The following is a 17,759-nucleotide window of genomic DNA, read 5'->3' as shown; positions in this document are numbered from 1 at the left end:
ACAGAAAGTGTCCTAAGTATTCCACTTCATACTAGAAGAACATGCATTTGCCTTTACTACATGTTAAATTAGCTACTTTCAAAATTTTGAAGACGGCTTCGAATTACGAAACAGATCATATGGAGTGTTTCGTGAGACATTGATGTCATCCACATAGTTCACAGCATGAGGACACTTATAAAGTAAAATCAGGTCGTATGGCACGAATGGCTGGGAGACCCTACGGTCTGGTTCAGTCACCTAAGGGGAAAGATTTTTCCTATCCTTTACATTTGCAGGCTCCTTTGCATTGTGAAGTATGAGAGCCGTGTGGGGAAGTGTAGCTGCTAAGTTTCGGTGACTGTAAAATTATATATATATATATATATATATATATATATATATATATATATATATATATATGTGTGTGTGTGTGTGTGTGTGTGTGTGTGTGTGCTGCCTACTCCTCTCGAATAGTCAGTGGCTGCCAAGCTTAATGTTCCCATCTAACGGATGGACCACCATCAACAGTGTCACATGCCCTCGCTTCATGGAACACTGCGGAGAGGTTTGGAATTTAATCCAGTGTATTGGCGCAAGGACCAAAGATCAGTGACTTTACGTCACCACCCAGCCTGTTAACTCTGCCGTAAAGGCAAAGGGAAAATCGTCAACAGAACATGGTATACACCGACGTTCACTCGCCCCAGGACCGACCACATCCAAAACTGTGCTTGACTTTGGTTACCTGACGGGAACCAGTACATCCACCTCAATGCTGCAACTGACAGGAGGCTTCTCAAGTAATTGTTTTAATTAACGCTGAAACAAACTCAGAGGAGCAGAAAACCCCCAAATGGTAGCCTCTTATTTCGGCAGAGATTGAATGGAGAATTTATCATTATAAATCTTTGTGTGGCGTCTTTCAAATGGATTTGTACATTGTTCAGCCAGAAAATTATGATCGTCTACCAAATAGCCTGTATGTGCACCTTTGGCACGGATAACAGCGGCGTCGCGTCGCGGCGTGGAGCCAATGAGGACTTGATAGGTCGCTGGAGGGAGTTGGCATCACATCTTCAAACACCAGTCACCTAATCTCCGTAATTTCCAGGGAGTGGGCGATGAGATCTGACGCCACGTTCAGTCACATCCGAGATGTGTTCGATCGGGTTCAAATTTGGTGAGCTGGGGGGCCAGCACATCAATTGTAGTTCGCCACTGTGTTCGTCGAACAACTCCATAACACTGCCGGCCTTATGAACTGGCGCATTATCTTGTTGAAACATGGCACTGCCGTCGGGAACATGATCGTCATGAAGGGGTGTAAGTGGTCTGCAGCCCGTATACACTACTCCTTGATCGTCATGGTGCCTTGCCGAGCTGCAGTGGATCCATGGATGCCCAAGTGAATATTCCCCAGAGCTTAAGAGAGTCTCTGCGAGCTATGCATCAATAAGATCTTACTACGATATGCGTTGCCGCGAGTTTGTTGGATTGTTACTCAAATTAACTGAAGATGGCTATTTACAGCCGAAATCTAGATGTGCAAGAGTAATAAAAACTAACGGTGTCGCGACTGATTGCTCTGTGCCTTTGCTTCCAGCTTGTTTCCGTCCCGCAGTACAGGTGTCAAGGAGTTGTTTCCCCGGAAGACGATGGATCTGCGGCCTCCCATCAACATGAAGAAGGCATCGGAATTAATTAGACCATACAGCGCTCTGGCACAGCGCCAAAGGCCAGTGCTAATGGTCACGTGCCCACTTAAGTCGCAGTTGTCGATGTCGTTGTGTTAACATTTTCACATGCATGGGTCGTCCGCTGCAGAAACCCATCGTTGGGAGTTTCCGGTGCACTGCGTATTCAGACTCATTTGTACTCTGCCCAGCGTTAAAGTCTGATGGAACTTTTACCACAGTTCGCCGACTGTCTTGTTTTACCAATATGCCCAGTCTACGATGTCCGACATCTGTAATGAGGGAAGGCCGCCCAACTCCACAGTCTGGACGTGACTTCGTGGTTTCTGCACTACCACGACTGGCGTTGCCCATTGACTAATTGTAATGGATTCTATAATACCACTCTGTTCAGGGCGGTCAAGTTCCTGATTAATTTCATCCTTTAACGCAAAGGGAGTGTTACGTGCTCTGCAAAATTTAGGCACGGCATTTGGCTTCAATGTGCTGTGTGCCTTGTACTCAGTAATGCTACATGTTGCTTCAGAAAAACATATCATTGATATTTTTGCAACTTTTCTGACGTCTGTATGAATTTGACTTGCTCCTCCATTAATGGTAAAGACAAGTTTGTTGAAAAGATCAACTTGTAACATAACAGCCTAAATTTGACCAAAGAATTAATTAAAATTTCTTGTTTAAACTGTGACTATAAAAATCGGTATATAAAGGTACCGATGATGTTTTCAAACTATGTTACACGAACCGATGTCTTTTAAAGTCGTTAAACGTGTTCGACAATCTTTTAAGGATAAATTATGTGATAGATACTGTTTAAAGAAAGTAGAAGTTTAATAATGAATATTTTCTACAATCACGACTGTAATATTCATAGATTATTTGAATGTGTATGTTAGTTTTGACAAAGCAAAGGAAAAGTCGGGAATCCACTTTAGGTTTTCAAACTGCTTTTGTGTGGATCACTTTGGTGCTAAGTGGTGTGGAAAGGAGGAAACGAAACGAAAAGATAGTAGCTGCAGACAGGATAGCCTGGAGTGCGTTATAGGTGTGCCATGTCCGGCGATGTCAGAATTTTGTGGGTGCTCAAAGTGTGCTTATTAAAGTGAAAGTTGGTGTGGCAGCGGCATTTGTGTCGCAAAGCCGTCTACAGTAACTGCGGTTTTTGGAATGCTAACTTAGGCCGACACACAGTGGAGACTACATAAAACTTCAGCGAAATAGCGTACTGAACAAGTAGATAAGAATAAAGGTTAGGCATGCGTTCAGTAATTGACTTTCAACTAATTTCAGAGTCAGTCAAATATTATAGTGACTCCAAGTTATAGTATTAACTTTATCTTACAGTACAAAACATTGGTCTTCTTCTGCTGACAATGCTAACATATCCTATCACACAGTGGAGACTACATGACACTTCACCTGCATACTTCAATAGTTGCAAGAAAACTGTAAAAGGATTTCTTTAGTTACAGCAAAATTGGAACAAACTGCCACATGTTACATTAAAAATTGTAACAAATTCCCTCTTCGGCAAACTGTAATAAATTACCCTATACAGCATCATGTTACAGAAAATTAAATAACAAGAGTATTGTCACGTGTGTTTTGTACGTAAAATTATTAAATATTTTGGTAAATAATTTTATTTTGGTGTGAAGGTCGAATTTTCATTCACAATCAGAGATCTGAACTTATACTTGCCTATTGTGGTAAGGAACCTGCATATGTTTTGTGCTCAGAATATTTACATGTTTGGTAAATAATTTTATTTTGGTGAAAAGATCGAATTTTCAAGATATCATACTTTCCTCTTTATGTAGAAGGATGTTCTGACATTTTCTTTGATTGTTTTAGCGATACTGTGTTGTGTAAACATTTCGTATTTCATGCGTTACTGAGGTATAGCCGTGTGTTACAAAAATAAGTAGTTTAAGTGATAAAAAGGATTACACATCTAATCAAAATGCATCATTTTTTTGTATGGTGCGTTGTGCTAAAGTGTTGGAAAGTTAGCATTGGTACTACTGCAAGTATGCCCAAGATCAAAAAGTAATTGAAAATCTACATTAGCTAATTAAGAATATTGATTATATTTATCTAGTTCAGAAAATGGTGCATTATCTCATTCTCCACTAAAAGGGTATTTGGTGAGGTGAAGCGTTACTGAAAAACATCTAAGAATATCAGGTGAGCATAGCGCAATCTTTGTATTAGGTTGGTGGATAATATAGTGGCGTTTTTCTTTTGCATGTTGATATTCCAATTGCTGTGCATTTGCTTATAGATTCTCATTTTTTATTTGTAGTTCACTGTTGCTATTCGAGTTTACATATTGTCATCTTGACATCTGGAGATAATGAGTGAAGCTGTGGTCGGTGAAAATGGAGTGACAAGTGGAAAAATTGGTGTGACACGTTTGCATGGGATGAGGAAAGTTAAAAAATGGGGCGCCTTGCTAAGGCATGCTCTAAGCTAAATGTGCATCTCTGCTTGCCCTTCATCAATTGACTCTTGTATAACACCGGCCATTAATACCTGTATCGCTATTGGTAACGAGAGGTGGTGTCTTATGCTAACATAAGGGAAAGAACGGAATGGTTGAGCCCAAACAAGTCAGCAGTTCCCCGTACAAAGTGTGCATCCACAAAAGATAATGTTAGGTACATCTGTTGAAACAGCAACGGTGTGGTGTACTCCGAACCCTGAGGTGTAACCATCACTGCTGACATTTATTGTTAACAACTGAGACGTCTTGCAGACGCACTCTAAGAACAATGACCATGAAGACTGATTGAAGTGTTGCAACTCGACGATAATTCCTGCCTGCATTCCTTTAGACTGTCAAAAACACTGTACAAGAGTTGGGATGAAAAGTCATTGCGCACCCACCTATTTCTCTCGAACTTGCGCCCTCAAATTTTCACTTTTTGGATTCTCTATCGAACAATTTTCAAGGAATTTCCTTGCCGGATGAAACTGCGCTCTGAACATGGCTCGACGATTTCTTCGCCGCAAAATCACGTGATTTCTACAGACACGGAATCGTAAATTTTCTCCACCTTTGACAGACTGTTGTAAATAGTGAATCAGAATATATATTATCAAGGCTAAAGTCTCTGTCAGGTGTATCTGTTGTGTTTATTAACTTATGGAAAAATGCTACGAACTTAAGCACCAAACAAATGCTACGATTATCAAGAAATAAGGCATATCTAAGATCGATATATCATTATGTATACATATTTTGATAAATATTACAAACAATTTACACATGGAAATAGCTGTATGGCACTTAATTTGGAGTTCACAATCATGTTTTTGGTGTCAAGTGTAGGTTACACATTAATTAAACTCTTCCAGTAGTTGACCAGTTATTTAGGTAAACATGAGTGTTACAGAAAAATTTAGACATGATAATCACATTGACTTAACCACTGTGTGTGCCTTAAAGATACTTTCTATAAACAATACATTGTTTTTATGCTAGCAGTAATATAGTTAATTAGGCCTAGGATGAAATGTAGACTGCTATAGAACTATTTCGACATGACATTACGGTTAAGCTACATCATCTACATGTTCTCACTTGAAAATAATTTCGTGAAACTTGACATAAAAATTGTTTCTGACGCCTCTCTGACATACATTGTAGACACGGAATACTTTAAGTTATACACTTTGTATGTTTTGACATAGAAATAACATTGACAGTTTCATTGTGTATGAACTTACATATTTTTGATAAATCATATCTTGTTTTTGTCCTACCAATAATATAGTCTCATTTTGGCCCAGGAAGATATTTCTGGTAAATAATACAGATAAATCAGATGTGGAAATACTTGACTTGAGACTCCATAGTGCATAACACCAAGTGGCATACAGAGAACGAATTAAGCTCACAGCGAAGTGCTGCTTAACCTATAATTTATATCACCAGTAGTGTCTCGTGTATATTAGACATGAAAATACTTTTTTAGGGCTCTATTTTGTCTTGCACCAAGTGTGGTACATTTATCAGACTACGCTCCCTGAGAAGTACTGCTAAATTTATAAGTAAGGGAAGCTTACGTATATTAATGTGGAAATACTGTAAGTCACTACCTTTATATATTTTAATAAATAAAGGTCATTTGGATACTTTTGAATATAATACAAAATATTCGGCTCATTCTGATATTTCTGAATATTATGGCTACATAGTGGTTGGCTGTTTCATTTTAATAGGTGGTACAGTACTCGCTATAATTGTGTGTTTCATTTCAATTGCTGGTCAGATACTAACCTCTCATTGGGAGAGTGAATTGTGTGTGTTACTGTCGAGGACGGATTTCTGTCGAAGGAACAGCATTTTTGCTGATGATGCAGAATTTTTTCTTTCCTAACTGAGTATCAGTTCACTGCTGACTCAGCATCTCGCCCCTGGGATTAGGCAAGATGTACGTGCGACATTGTGCGTTTAAAGTCAATGACTTCACATGCCAGCACTAGGGTTCAGAGTTAGCCAAAATGTGCTGGAAGCACCTAGCCTTCCTGCTCTCGACGTTATTGCGATCCGTGTTGGTTTACATGCAACAGGTCATTTTTTCCAGGCTCATCATTAGATCTGAGCTCAGAATACGTTCGAAAGTCTTACAACATTTTGGTGCCAGTGACTGCAGATGGCAGGTTTGCGGATCACTTCTGTTACCCTTCTTGTAAACTATTGTAACTTGCCGTTTCTTTCAAATGTAGGTACCATTTTTTATTTAATTTCTGGGAACATGTGGTAAGTTATGGTTAAAAGAGGAGCAATATCAGCCAAAATTCTGTGTAGAAACTGACAAAGACCACCTCGATCTTGTTTAATTTCAGTGATTTCAGCCGTTTCTCGAGGTCGCCCACTCATATCATTACAATGGTGCAAGTATTTAACTGTGGCGGTACTCTTGAATCTTCCTTTACAAAGGGGCATTTGTAAACGAAATTCAGCATTTCTTCTTTTGATTAACTACCTTCAGTTAGCGTTCCTTTGTCATCCATCACTAAATTTAATACATTTACATATTACCAGACTTTATTTAGGTTTTTAAGACCAAAACAGTTGTGAGCAAAACCCAAAGCAAGTTTTCAGAGGCATAAACTGGTTAAGCGTTTCGTTCACTTGTTCATGTTTTACTGCTAGTCATTAGTGCAGATAATAGTCAAAAACGAATGGAAGAAAATAATAGTAAAAGTTTCAAAGTAGGCCTAAAAATCAATTACAGTAGGACTCAAGTAATATTTCATCATCACATCGCAAAGATCAGCAAGAACGTCATAGAACGATTTGAAGAGCTTTTTTTTTTTTATTCAAGTTAGATGAAGTCACCCACTGAATGGACGACCAAACAAAATAAATAACAGAGAAGAAAGTAGGCTGGGATGTTTTTGTCAACCAAAATAGGGATTTCAAAACTAAGTTTCCTCTTGTGTGTGAAAAAGAAAATTTTAAATCAGTGTGTATTACCAGTTCTGATTACTTGCAGTTAAATGTGTACTTTTAATGTGAAAAACATTCAAGTTTGTCGAGTTACTAAGATTATAACGCACACAATAATTTTCTGAACGAGGGATTTCAATGGAGTGTATCGTATCTTGGGATAGTGTTGCTGGAAGTAACTACAGGCTACCTGAAGCGAAGTACTGTTACACAACTACTAGTACAGTTAACAGTGGCCGAATAATTGTTATACACTCCTGAAAATGGAAAAAAGAACACATTGACACCGGTGTGTCAGACCCACCATACTTGCTCCGGACACTGCGAGAGGGCTGTACAAGCAATGATCACACGCACGGCATAGCGGACACACCAGGAACCGCGGTGTTGGCCGTCGAATGGCGCTAGCTGCGCAGCATTTGTGCACCGCCGCCGTCAGTGTCAGCCAGTTTGCCGTGGCATACGGAGCTCCATCGCAGTCTTTAACACTGGTAGCATGCCGCGACAGCGTGGACGTGAACCGTATGTGCAGTTGACGGACTTTGAGCGAGGGCGTATAGTGGGCATGCGGGAGGCCGGGTGGACGTACCGCCGGATTGCTCAACACGTGGGGCGTGAGGTCTCCACAGTACATCGATGTTGTCGCCAGTGGTCGGCGGAAGGTGCACGTGCCCGTCGACCTGGGACCGGACCGCAGCGACGCACGGATGCACGCCAAGACCGTAGGTTCCTACGCAGTGCCGTAGGGGACCGCACCGCCACTTCCCAGCAAATTAGGGACACTGTTGCTCCTGGGGTATCGGCGAGGACCATTCGCAACCGTCTCCATGAAGCTGGGCTACGGTCCCGCACACCGTTAGGCCGTCTTCCGCTCACGCCCCAACATCGTGCAGCCCGCCTCCAGTGGTGTCGCGACAGGCGTGAATGGAGGGACGAATGGAGACGTGTCGTCTTCAGCGATGAGAGTCGCTTCTGCCTTGGTGCCAATGATGGTCGTATGCGTGTTTGGCGCCGTGCAGGTGAGCGCCACAATCAGGACTGCATACGACCGATGCACACAGGGCCAACACCCGGCATCATGGTGTGGGGATCGATCTCCTACACTGGCCGTACACCACTGGTGATCGTCGAGGGGACACTGAATAGTGCACGGTACATCCAAACCGTCATCGAACCCATCGTTCTACCATTCCTAGACCGGCAAGGGAACTTGCTGTTCCAGCAGGACAACGCACGTCCGCATGTATCCCGTGCCACCCAACGTGCTCTAGAAGGTGTAAGTCAACTACCCTGGCCAGCAAGATCTCCGGATCTGTCCCCCATTGAGCATGTTTGGGACTGGATGAAGCGTCGTCTCACGCGGTCTGCACGTCCAGCACGAACGCTGGTCCAACTGAGGCGCCAGGTGGAAATGGCATTCAAGCCGTTCCACAGGACTACATCCAGCATCTCTACGATCGTCTCCATGGGAGAATAGCAGCCTGCATTGCTGCGAAAGGTGGATACACACTGTACTAGTGCCGACATTGTGCAGGCTCTGTTGCCTGTGTCTACGTGCCTGTGGTTCTGTCAGTGTGATCATGTGATGTATCTGACTCCAGGAATGTGTCAATAAAGTTTCCCCTTCCTGGGACAATGAATTCACGGTGTTCTTATTTCAATTTCCAGGAGTGTATATATGAAATACGAGGGAGTATCTCGAAAATAAAAACAGTCAACGTGACACGCTACTTTTGATTAATAAAACGGATAGTAATAACATGTCTACAACACCTGCACTGCAAGGAAAGAACCATGAAGAGAACTGTGCACTCACATATACATATAGAAGCGGTTAAACAATATCTACAGATGTGAAATAATAATATACGGTTCAGAGTACTTAACGCAAATTTTGTCTTTGGATCGCGCCAATATATATTTTGAATTAGTGTTAGAGCAAATTTAAAAGTACTGAGTATGTCATTCAATGCTGGTGAATCAACACATATGAAAAACTAAGAAACAATTCAGCTTTTAGCAAAACACTGTTCATCGCCTTATTGAGCATGTATTCTTACAGCTCTCGTTAATTTAACTGAACTCGGACATACGTGCTTTCAGAAATGTTTCGTGAGGTATTAGGCCAAATATTTCACTAACTGACACTTTACTTGAAATGCCACGCTTTTTAGTGACGAAATGTTACCTGTGTTTTTGCCTGTCTGTGACGCACTACAAAAATTTCCTTACGTAGGCTATTCAACAATCTTCCAACATTTCATTCATATCCTTCCGCAATGCACGAATGCACTGTATACAATAGTGCTAATAAATTGTTTCACATAGTATTAGCTAAGGAGCTTCAGGCACTCATTAGCGCTGAAGATTATAATTGACGGTAGTGTAGCAGGCTGCCTAGAATAGATTGCACGTGCACACATTTAAATATTCACACGAAAGTTCAATGAGCCCACAATACATAAAAGGTTTACAGCCTGTCTCTTGTAATAGAAAAAAAATGCATGTTTTCATACACTCCGTTTCTGTGAAGCTTGGTTCAACGACTGAAGCTTTAATTCGACACCCAGAACTTCTTCAGAAGTCCACGTCAGTGTTCATTATTCCTACGCATACTACTATACACATTTTTATACAGGGTGATTTTTACTATCGTTTAAAAACCTCCAAAGCAATGTAGATGACGCTAAGACAAGTACTATAGTACAAAACTAAAGGGATCGCAAATGTCGGGCTAGCTTTTGTTTGGTTACAGTCAGATGAGTAATTTTGTTGTAACTTTGACGTTTACAACAGATCACATTTACAAAAGGTGTTCGAAATTTGCACCGTTGTGCAGCGATGTGGAGCACTGGCTCTACCGGCGAGTGCAGCATCGGCAACCACGCGCGGCAAGGTACGTCATCTAGTGACGTCACATGTTGTCATCCACTTTTGGAGTATTTCCCGACATTTGCGACCGCATTTGTCTTATATTAAATAATTGGTCGTTGCGACGTCTACATTTTTAATTTTTAAACGTTAATGAGAATCGCTCTGTATTCAGCGTACACCAGAACTCCCCCGACAACATTTGACAGGTTGTTCCGGGATACCTCATGAGTATATTGGTATAAGGGACCCAAAGTATCCTAAGGGTCGGTACAGTGTATTAATGTAATGGTAATTTATTCGGTTTGTTTCGGCAATCACCCTTGTTTCTGTGAAAATATCTTCACAACTGTGAGGAAACCTGTAATATGCAATAACCAAAAGGTACAACGCACATCACAGAGTAATGCAACAACCCTCAAAAGAGATGTAAAAGTGCTGCGATGTGGTTGCCGTCGGTGCAGGAACAGTTCAGCATAGAGGCTTTGTGCCGCTCTTCTATTGCATTCAGGGAACCCATACACGGCGTGCATATTCGCCAACTCTTCATCAGTAAGCATATCCATAATGCTGTCTGTCAGTGTTACTGCACAACTAACGCTGCCGAAACACAACACCCTGGACAGAACCGAGCAGTACTCAATGCAAATTTGAGGGGCGACGAGACACCAGGTACTGTGAGCGAATGGTAGTAAGACAGTCTTCGACATTTGCCCTGTTGTGCGCTATTTACAATGCAATACAGGTCAAAGCCAATTTGGGGCAAGAAACGAAACGAAATGAAATAACTCTGTAGCGAGCCGCCGGAGATCGTGTGTCCTTTATACCATAACAATCAGGAGGTATCTGCGAATAACCTCCGATGTACTTATAATTCACCCTGTATACAAATAATTATGTTTACGTAATGCCTTTTACGAACATAAAATTCCAATATTTTACTAAAACCTGTATCACGTCATACTATTATTTTCATTGGCCACTTCCATATTGTATTACTGAATCTCCGACCGGCCGGAGTGGCCGTGCGGTTCTAGGCGCTACAGTCTGGATCCGAGCGACCGCTCTGGTCGCAAGTTCGAATCCTGCATTGGGCATGGATGTATGTGACGTCCTTAGGTTAGTTGGGTTTAAATAGTTCTAAGTTCTAGGCGACTGATGACCTCAGATGTTAAGTCGCATAGTGCTCAGAGCCATTTGAACCATTTTGAACTGAATCTCCTACGTTCCCGAAGTTCATGAACATATAATTGTGAAAACACAATTGAATTTATTTTGGAAAAAAAAAACTTACGCAAAATTATTATGGATGTGACTTACATCTATAACATCTTTTCGTCATTTCCTATGCTAGAAGAATAAACAGATTGATGAGAGAACATACTGGAGTGAGAGATATAATTCAGAAAGTAATGAAAATGAAATGGAAGTGGCACATGTAGCCAGGGGAATAAATGACAAAACAACCAAGGAATTTTTTGCTCATTTCCAGGAGGTAATAAAATACCGAGAAGACAGCGTAATGGAAGGTAGGTAGATAACATCAAAAAACACCGAAGAGCAACTTGGATGTTGGTGGTAAAAGGCCGTAAAGAGTGAAAAAGGCAAGAGGGCTCCATATCACACACTGGAGGTCCAATGGCTAACGATGATTCTGCTCAAAATATACCTTGCAGTTTTAATTAAAATGAAACATGCATTATTATTAGAAACACAAATCCTCAGATGCTGACTGTGTCAGTCACAGAGTCTATCTTTGGGAACTGAGTAGCGGTAACGATTTTTGCTACTTTTCCTTTTACATTACATTTGTCATTATCGATGTGTCCTGTAGATACGCGTTACTGAGATACCCACTTCCAATGAAATAGGGTCCCGGAAATCCGCCCTGACGTTTATCCAGCTTATCAGCACTAACTCTTCCATCCATACCATATCCAGTAAGGGATCTCTAACTCCTTCTCCTTCTTCCCTTATGCCTTCCCCATCACCCATACGCAACTGTCATACTCCAAATCTGTCTCCTCACATCCAACCTCCTCCAGTCGTAATTACCCTCATCTTCACGGATCATAGCACACCGAACACATTCCATTATACCTACACCTACACCTAAACTTCCTTATCGTAACCATTCTCTGTGTCAACTAACCAAAAATATGTCAACAGTTTATTATTTAATCAACAGACATGTAAATCGTCTCTTAATGATTTTAGATATGTATTTAATACCTCACTCTTTTTAATTATACTATTTCGTTTGTATATATATTAAATCCATTTGGCTCAAGACCGGGATACTTCTATTGCCGACAGAATTGTCCCCGTCTATATGGAGGCAGCAGCGGCAAAAAAAAAAAAATCCATCAGCCGCACTGTAGAACACATTAGGCACGTCACTCCTCATTTTATGGAATCGAAATAATACACAAAATATATTTCGCCGTCAATATAGTCTTCCTTGTCTACATCACCATCATCATGCCATATGCTTCCGAAAATACACTTATTTTCAAACAGTCTCGAAACCTTTCATCAAGATTACAGTACTCTACAAACGAAGAACAAAGAGGGCATATTTATCCCTTTCATCCCAACAAGTATCTCCTGGGCCACACTCTCAAAGAACAGAATATCCGTTCCCCTTTTACGAAACGTTCCTGCGTCCCTATTAGTTCAACCGCCCTGCACAGCTCATTAAAAAATTCGTCACACGAATAATTTTAAAATCTTTCCCTGACGAAGCGACGCTGTCGCTTAGTGCCAGATAGTTCCCAAGAGCACATCCTACTCTATTTCCCTGCAGACACTTTTTTGCTCACATGCCCATGCTGCCATCTCAAAACTGGAAATATGATTGTACAGTTTTTTTGGACATTTCAGAGTATACATTGATCGATACCTTAGTAACGAAACTACATAGGCTTAACAAAGGACAGATACCGACATTAAAGCCGGCCGGAGTGGCCGTGCGGTTCTAGGCGCTACAGTCTGGAACCGCGCGACCGCTACGGTCGCAGGTTCGAATCCTGCCTCGGGCATGGATGTGTGTGATATCCTTAGGTTAGTTAGGTTTAATTAGTTCTAAGTTCTAGGCAACTGATGACTTCAGAAGTTAAGTCGTATAGTGCTCAGAGCCATTTGAACCATTTGAACCGAAATTAAACAAATTTTACATCCACAGTATACTGAAACGAGTAAACAAGATAATAATGTAACAAACGATAAACAGAGCTTTGAAAAAAATGGTTCAAATGGCTCTGAGCACTATGGGACTTAACTTCGGAGGTCATCAGTCCTCTAGAACGTATAACTACTTAAACCTAACTAACATAAGGACATCACACACATCCATGCCCGAGGCAGGATTCGAACCTGCTACCGTAGCGGTCGCGCGGTTCCATACTGTATAAACAAAGGTGAGACGCTATAAAATTCTACTGGTAACACACTGAAAAAATGACAAAACGCTGTTGGTACACATTTGGGATGTTTCCAATTCAATCCGTATTAATTAATGTGTGTCTACATTAACAGTAAAATATTTTTTGTTTGTCCCGTAAGAACTGTTTGAAAAACTGCGGCGGTTAAAGGCGCTTCAGTCTTGACCCGCGTGACCGCTACGGTCGCAGGTTCGAATCCTGCCTCGGGCATGGATGTGTGTGATGTCCTTAGGTTAGTTAGGTTTAATTAGTTCTAAGTTCTAGGCGACTGATGACCTCAGAAGTTGAGTCGCATAGTGCTCAGAGCCATTTGAACCAAAAACTGCGGATAGATAATTGATTACTTGTGCAGGTCTCTAAGTACCATCCAGACAGAACATGAGAACAGTGTACAATGACCAGGTACGGTATTAAGACTCGTTGAGGTGTGACTCCCACCTCCATGTACGTATACCTTGACAGATCTGCTTGTGTGATACCTACATTACAGTGGACGGCCGGCGTTTGCCCCCTTACATGTGAAGCCCCTTGCACCGTGACGGTCACTGATGTTGCCGACTTGCGGTGTGGTCGAGGTCAGTCTGCAGATAGCCTTGTAGGGAGGGATCAGACGGCGCCTCTGTGCAGATCTGCCGCGATGTGTCAGTCGCAACACGACCGCCATGGGCCGCAGCTCGCTAATACCCTGGGCGCCTCTAGTCGTCGCTCTGCTTTTCGTCACAGGTACAGTCTGCCACAGAAGTTTCTAGGTTCAGTTGTGTCCAGTATATTGGGTGATTCCGTGATAATGTTGCAAACTTTCAGGGTTGATGGGAAGGGTAAGTGTATCAATATGTAGTAAGGGACGCTGATCCGGAAACAACAGGATCAAAAGCTGTAAGCGAAAACCGTTTTGCTACCTCTGACGGTGGAATACGTGTACCTTACTGTTGTTGCTAATGTTGTTGGGCAGTCAACTTTCAGAGGTGGTGTTCTGGACTAAAATAAGAAACAAACGTCTAGTAAACATCATCTCCAAAATGCATACCTTAAGATACACGAGCCCAAGTTCATCTACGTAATGTCAAACACGTCTCCTTTACTGCGAGTCCTTTTGTTTCTGTTTTCTGTAGGGGGTAATATGAAACAAAATAAGGAAGTAACGTCCAGTAAAATGGATTCTAAAATACATAACTTAAGAGCTATTTGCACGTGTTTAGTGGAAGAGATGTGTTCCACAATAGAGAAAATGAACAGGTGGTCATAGCTCTTAAAGTATGCTTTCTAGAACCCATATTTACTAGACATGTTTTTCTTGTCTTGGTCCATACTGCCACCTCTGAAAGCTGCCTACTATACAGTCTTAGTAACGACAGTACCAGAACATGTATTCTCCCATCAGAGGTATGACAACGATTTTTGCTCGTGTCTTTCGACTTGGTCGTCTTCGGATCAGGGTGGTCCCTTACCCCGGATCGATAAATGTACCCTCCTCCATCGTCCCTGAAAGTTTGTAACATCATCAAGTAATCACCCTGAATACGTACCTTTTGAATTGTTGCATTGATTTAGGGATGTACCAGCAACAGACAACTACTCGTATTTGGCATAAAACCTGACGAGATATGGAGAAAGATAAACAGAACACAATAGTAAATTATAACAATAATAACTCTGATAACTTTAACGATCTTTGCTTTTCCAGGCTTATTTCAGCATTTTGTTGTATTTCTCATTGTACTGTAATGCTCTGACAGGAACATATCAGCAGTCCGTTCTTATATAAATGATGTAACACAAAGCACGTACATTGTTCAATAAACTGTCAGGCACGTATGAATGTGAACAAATGACGTACTCATCAGGACATCCGTGAATTCGTGTGAAAGAACAGCCGTTCAAATTACCAAAGTAGTTTATCTTCAAGATTGTGTTTTCGCAGACAAAAAAAGTAGCAACCGTGAATGTATCGTGACGGTGTCCTTGCGTTAAAGAGTCATAGAAGTGCAGCCACTTAAGATTGAAATAATTCACTCATGTTGATCGGAAGCTCACAACTGGTGGCAATAGGCGACGAGGTACCTTACATAGAAACTGGGGCACGATTATAGTAAGATCATCTCATTATCCAGATCTGAATCTGAGTGAGCATCAATGAGTTCTTTTGGAATGTCGAATTTACGCTACTCCACTGAGACCCAGGGGCGGTTCGAGAAACCCCCCCCCAGCAACATATCATTTGGTGTCACTCTCTCGCCCTTCCTTCCCCACACTTAACCCCGCCTCCCTCAGACATTACTTGTGTTTCATCGCTTCCTCGGTAAAAACTTTCCACTGTAGCAGAAACAAAATTCTAAATATTATTCCAGTGCTAAATATTAGAAGAACAAAGAATTCATTTACATTTAAGGTACTTTTTCGAGATCATTAACAGAGTTTAAAGAAATATTTTTATTATATGTGTACTGGGTTGTTCACGTCAGTATATGGAGTGGGGGTACTAGGAAAAAGATCGACTGAGCGGCCTAGGAAGGGGTGACCAGGTCAGATTAATGACGTCAAGGGGAGAAGAGTAACTTGGGATAGAAATCATTGGAGGCATGTTGTTCACAAAGTTCTTACCCGGCTCGCTGAAAGGAAATCATGATGATCATGATGATGGTGATGATGATGGATCACAAGTTACAATGATAACTGACAATCTGAAAGTATTCAGTGACAGAGGAAAAAACGTGCCAGTAAACTTGGATCCACAAATAAGCCGTTTGCGAGGTAACTGCGAATGCGTATGTAATGTTGTCCTAGTTTACTTGGACAAGTATTATCATATACTTCCAGCAGCGTTAGTTTTCGCAACTAATTATAATGCACCCTGCTAGCAAATTTGGCACTTGGGTGTCTGTGGAACACCTCTCAACGCATCGCCCAAGCGGCCGTTGTGGCGCTTCGCCCTTAAACCAGCCCTGCTGAGACCCTCACGAAACATTTGCTACAAGAAGCCTTGATCCACTTCATCAAGAGTGTGCCTGCTTCTTTTACACGCCGCTAGAGGATAGATCGAGTATTATTAGAGCCACTACTTACAAGATACTTGTAAGTGGCCCAGCAAGTATACAGGGTATCCCAGAAATGTTGCAACAGACTTCGAAGGGTTGTAGAGGGTGTCTTGAGGAACAAATTGAGGATAGGAACTCGTGTCCGGAAACGTCATCTCGCGACGCTGTAGAGACGATCCCTTCGGCAGCAAACGCGACTTTGTAGCTGACAGGCTGTAGGAGGAACATCTTGCAATATTGTTTGTTATTTTGTTATCGTGACTGATTGCACGATCGCCAGTAGAGAAGATGCAGCTAGCTGCTGTACAGAAAGGCATTGTCTCCTACGAATGCAATGCTCTGCTACCTCGGCGGATGACGGTTTCGGACACGGGTTTCTACCTGCAATTTATTTTTCTCTTGGAACCCTAAAAAATCTCAAGTTTTTCGGCATGCAAGATTTCGATGCTCTGTAGCGTCGTTAGGTGGCGTATCCGAACATGGGTAGCTATCCTCGTTTTGTTCCTCAAAATACCCTCTACAGTCCCTCGAAGTTTGTCGCAACGCTTCTGGAACGGCCTATATAAGTGCCCAGCATTCATTCACTACGCTGATGACCGGTACCTATAATGTCCATGTACCTGATATACTGCAAACAGCAAGGCACTACAATTTTATCAACAGCATGCGTTACAGCAACTAATTAATATCTACTCGGGAGGGGGGCAGATAATCACGTGAAACTGAGGTAAAATTGTGCTTCTATTGAGACTAGAAACAACATCCGTACATGTGAGCGTCATTGTACTTGGTATACAGGTATAAAAATTATTCACAGATGGGGTTTTGTCTATAACAGGCATTTTTCGTCCTGGTGTGGAGAGTTCACAATAATTGTTTAAACTCAGTTCCTGTTGCCGAGGGCGCGCGTATGTGTCGCATCGCGGATGAGTTTAATGTCCAGGACATGATGAGAAGCGAATATTCAGCCACCCGCGAAATATTCGTGTTTAAAGTACGCTGTGTATTACATTGAAATTACTCACGCAAGTATCAAGTTCGTGCTTGCTCGCGTTTCCTGAAACACTCATGGCGCGGATGATGGTTAATCTTCACGACATGAAACACGTATTAGAAACTTATTAATATTTGTGTAATAGTTCATACGCCTATTCCAGATGGAGCACATGTATCTGTTATTTCTATAAGAAGTCTTTTAGCAACATTGCCACCGTTTGGGCGGGATTTTATCTTCGTTGATAGTCCGATGGCTATAATGTCCCAACACTCATTA

General features: G+C 41.7%; 1 protein-coding gene across 1 annotated transcript in view; it reads left to right on the top strand.

The window, feature by feature from the left end:
- The first annotated feature begins 14,043 nt into the window (after positions 1 to 14,043).
- LOC124595487 overlaps positions 14,044 to 17,759 on the top strand; it is a 95,757-nt gene continuing 92,041 nt past the window's right edge. Inside the window, exon 1 of the mRNA XM_047134248.1 lies at positions 14,044 to 14,174. Coding sequence (XP_046990204.1) covers positions 14,114 to 14,174 — 61 coding nt within the window. The 5' untranslated portion in view covers positions 14,044 to 14,113. The remainder of the gene's footprint in view (positions 14,175 to 17,759) is intronic.

This window comes from Schistocerca americana, chromosome 2 (genome assembly GCF_021461395.2).
Source record: "Schistocerca americana isolate TAMUIC-IGC-003095 chromosome 2, iqSchAmer2.1, whole genome shotgun sequence".
NCBI lineage: Eukaryota > Metazoa > Arthropoda > Insecta > Orthoptera > Acrididae > Schistocerca > Schistocerca americana.
The sequence above is the reverse complement of the archived record's forward strand: the minus strand, read 5'-3'. Positions and strand labels throughout refer to the sequence as shown.